Source organism: Phoca vitulina, unplaced genomic scaffold, assembly GCF_004348235.1.
Source record: "Phoca vitulina isolate PV1807 unplaced genomic scaffold, GSC_HSeal_1.0 scaffold22, whole genome shotgun sequence".
Classification (NCBI taxonomy): domain Eukaryota; kingdom Metazoa; phylum Chordata; class Mammalia; order Carnivora; family Phocidae; genus Phoca; species Phoca vitulina.
In genome coordinates, this window is record NW_022589725.1 from 1,843,547 (window position 1) to 1,847,591 (window position 4,045).

At 45.4% G+C, this 4,045-nt stretch overlaps 1 protein-coding gene across 1 annotated transcript in view; it reads right to left on the reverse strand.

Annotated features, from left to right (window-relative positions):
* Window positions 1-815: 815 nt before the first annotated feature.
* WFDC13 (WAP four-disulfide core domain 13) overlaps window positions 816-4,045 on the reverse strand; it is a 3,524-nt gene continuing 294 nt past the window's right edge. The window contains exons 2-3 of the mRNA XM_032419918.1: window positions 1,260-1,410; window positions 816-870 (exon numbers count right to left, since the gene is read on the reverse strand). Coding sequence (XP_032275809.1) covers window positions 816-870; window positions 1,260-1,410 — 206 coding nt within the window. The remainder of the gene's footprint in view (window positions 871-1,259; window positions 1,411-4,045) is intronic.

Below are 4,045 nucleotides of genomic sequence, written 5' to 3' on the forward strand. Positions count from 1 at the left end.
TTCTTATGTTCTTGTGTCTGGTTCTGTAGAAGAAAAATATTCTCAAATATTCTCTGGTGAAGTTTTGTCTTAGAAATAAAATACTTAATTTTCCATTACTTCCCTCATTAAAACTAGACCATGAAGCTAAGTTTTCTTGTCATAGGGAAAGCAGAACTTCAACAAACCAGGTGACAACAAAGAATCATACTTATGCTTCTGCACTGCACTGTAGAGCCATGAAAGGTGTGAAGTTTCATTGTAAAGTCCAGCCTCTTAAGAGAGAAATGGTTGCCTAACTGCAAAATTTACTGAGTAATCACTAAGTGGCATGTAATATCTTTAGAGTTTGCATGGGTTATCTATTTTCATGTCACTATTATTGTTCCAGTATTAAAGATAAGGAAGCTGATGCTCAGAGAGAGATTGATTAATTTATCTGAGGTCACTCAACTAAGAAGTGGTAGGGCTAGGATTTGAGTCTAGGTATGTGGCTCTGGGCCCCTACTTCATCACTCTGTACCTTGTCTCATATGTTGGGTATTGTGCTCAGGGCAGGGAATAGAGCAGAGAACAAGACCATTTAGAAGGTCACTGGTTGAATCTCTTGCCTTGTGGGTCTTTGTACCGACTTTGCAAGGCCAGAATAAAGAGTCCTCATCTTATGCATGAGAAAGAAAGGCAAACATGGGTAATTGTCTTGCTCAAGGTTGTAGAAAGACATAGCTGAAAGATAGAATTAAAAACCAGGTGTCTCATAGCTCTCTAATGCCCTTTCTCTGCTCTGGGGGCACTTCCATTCAGCAGATATGGGGCCAGGGCTAATGCCTCGGCAGTTAACCAAAGCTTTGCTCAGGCTGCAGGATCTCCAGAGCCCAGGAACACTGGGGGCTAAAGGATGATATTTGGTGAAAGAGGGAAAGCAAAAACAAAGAAAACAGATTGGCTTTGGGATTTTGATGAGACATACAGTCCCAGATGTAATGTCCCAGGCTTCAGGATAAAGGTGGATTCTGGGACAGGGCAGGGTCTGTGGATGGAGGGGTTTGTGAGTGTGTTCAGAGAGGCATATTTAGAGATTCACAGATGTGGTGATGAGAAGGATTATGTAGTTTGGGAATGGAGGAAGGCTCTTTTATTCAGGGCATTAAAGAAAATTATTCTTGGCAAAGAGAAGGAGAATGTTAGAAAAATAGACCCACTGTAGGGGCTGGTAAGAGACTCTTCTGTTGAGCTCCCCAAGGCAGCTGGGTCAGAATTGGGCACGAGAAGCCCCTTACCTGTCATGATTTATATTGTTGTTTAATGTACAGACTATCCCACAGAAGGAAGAACAGCACTGAAGTCCGTTTTGGCAATCTTCCTGCAATGTACAGAATTGAGTACAGTTTCCAGGATCCGATCTGCAGGGTGGGGGTTCCAAGATATTCCCTGGAACACAGAACAGGAAAGAGAAGGGCCTAAACAACAGGCTGGAGTAGCATTCAGAACTCCCAAAGCCCAGGTAACTGCCAGAAAACCAGCCACACTGATCTTCCTCCTGTGGTCATAGGGAGGTGGAATCAGATTTTGTCCTTAGCTGCTGCCTTTCTCTGAGTTCTTGGCAGGGAAAACCGAGGCTTGGGTATCGGGATTGGAGACAGAGGTCAGCAGCACCCTGCACCCATTGGGGATTCACCATCCTTGCAGATCAAATACCTCATAGACTGTAGTTGGGTCCAGTTCAAGGGAATGAACAGTGTGTAGTGAGCAAGAGAGGGGTGTGTAGGTGCATTTGCACGGACTCATTGTGTAGTCCCAAGCAAGTTGTACAACTTCTTACTAACAACATAGTTTATCCTAGGATTGACCTAACATGTACTATTTGTGTGTAGGAAGAATGAGGGGGAAGGAAGATTTTGGGAAAGGATGAAGACCACACAGTACTGAAGATACTGGCATCAGAATGTTAGAACCCAAATCACAAATTATTTCATGGGATTGAGGGTGGGTATGTTGGAATGGGGTGCAAAGATTGGTTTCTCTTTCTTCCTGGGTCTCTCTCTCTCTTTTAAAGATTTTATTTATTTATTTATCAGAGAGAGAGAGAGAGGGAGAGCGCACAAGCAGGGGAAGCAGCAGGCAGAGGGAAAAGCAGGCTCTCCGCCGATCAAGGAGCCTGATGCGGGGTTCCATCCCAGGACCCTGGGATCATGACCTGAGCTGAAGGCAGACGCTTAACTGACTGAGCCACCCAGGCATCCCCCCAGGTCTCTTCTGATAAGGAAGCCAGAGCACCAGGATGCCCCCACTTTCTATTATTAGAGAAGAATAAGCATCTTCATGCTAACATCTTATTTCCCCCATCCCTCAGTACTCAGGTCCAAGTCAAGACCACCTCCACCAGGAGATCCTGCTGCAGGGCTCCAACTCAAAACCTTCTCTCTGTTCCTGAACTCCAAGGCATTAAGGATAGGTACAATTAGCCCCTTTATCAAAGCCCAGCCAGGCCCTAATTTTTGTACCTTGTGACTTGTCCTTTCTTTGGGGCAAATGCCGTAGGTGGAGCATTCTATAAGCCCTGTTGACTTATTGCTTTGCAAGTATTTGCAATTAGAAGGGGGTCCATAGGACATCATACTGACCTGGAGGGAACAAGTGATGAATGAAGCTGGGGCTGTAATTGTAACAGCAAGTAACACCAGAGAAAAAAGCCAAAGCCCAAGCTGTTGACAATTTAGCAGAGACCAGTATGCAGCACTCACCCTGATCTCCCAGTCATCCCGTGGGTCACTAGATCGGTGCAAGAAATTCGAACTGATCCCCACTTTGGGGAGGAGCTTGGGGATCAATGGAACAGTGTGAGGAAGGAGTCTGTGAGCCAAGGATCTCAGAGAGATGGATCTTCTCAAGTTTTGTGTCCTTTTCTAGGTATGTGATCCCAGTCTTACTCACAAAGACTTACCAGTCTTTCAGGAGCCCTTTTTGTGTTTCTCTTCAAATTTTAGCCCTTAGTTCTCCAAATTAAGTCTGCCCTCATTCTCTTGCATCTAGCTTGGCCTCCCTCAGTCTTACAAATCTGTGTGCCTTCTCTGAGACCCCTAAAACAGGAACTTGCCTCCCTAGACACCTGAAATAGTACACGCTTTCCTCTTCTGAGCCCTCAGTATTCTGAGGATGCTCTCCCCATAGAAGAATGCAGGTACGATGGATAATAGTTCATTTCCCATTTGGCATTGGTTAAGGTCAACGTAACCATGGTCAGCGCTCTTGTTAGGTTGAGCTGGGCTGTGGTGGCTGCTGAGATGGGCTCTGTACTTTGTCACTGATGCTGGTCACTGGTAATTGTGCAGGTACCTCTGAATGTTTAAATTGTAAGGAATAAATTGTAAGACTTTCTTTCCTTCTCTCCCAAACATTCTCCAAGGCAGAGATTATGTAGGTTCCAGCTTGAGTTCTACCAACTTAATTTTCCTCTCTGTTTTTTAAAAAGATTTATTTATTTATTTGGGGGGTGGTAAGAAGCAGAAGGAGAGAGAATCTCAAGCAAACTCCTTGCTGACCACAGAGCCCTATGCGGGGCTCAATCTCACGGGAAGATCACAGCCTGAGCCGAAACCAAGAGTCAGACGCTTAACCAACTGAGCCACCCAGGCACCCCTCCTCTCTGTTTTATTGCTTAAAAAGTTGGCGCAAGCATCCGTGAAGAAACTAGGGCAGCAAGAATACACTGGATGATGAGGCTGATAACATTTACAGCAGTTAATTCTTATGGAGCGTTTATCATGGTCCATTAAGAGTGCTCTGTGTGTACATGCATTATCTCAGTTTCTCCTCCCAACTGTCCCAGTGTCATTATATCCATTGCAAACATAAAATCTGAGGTCCAGACACTTTGTCCAGAACCACACAGGAAGCACACAGCAGGGATTCACACCTGGATTTTACTGACAATAAAACTTGGACCCTTGAACATGATACTGTATTTTTTCACAATGTTTATCCTCAGCCCTCAGATCCTCTCATCTCTATAGAAGCTGCTCCCCCCCCCCCCCCCCCCCCCCCCCCCCCCCCCCCCCCCCCCCCC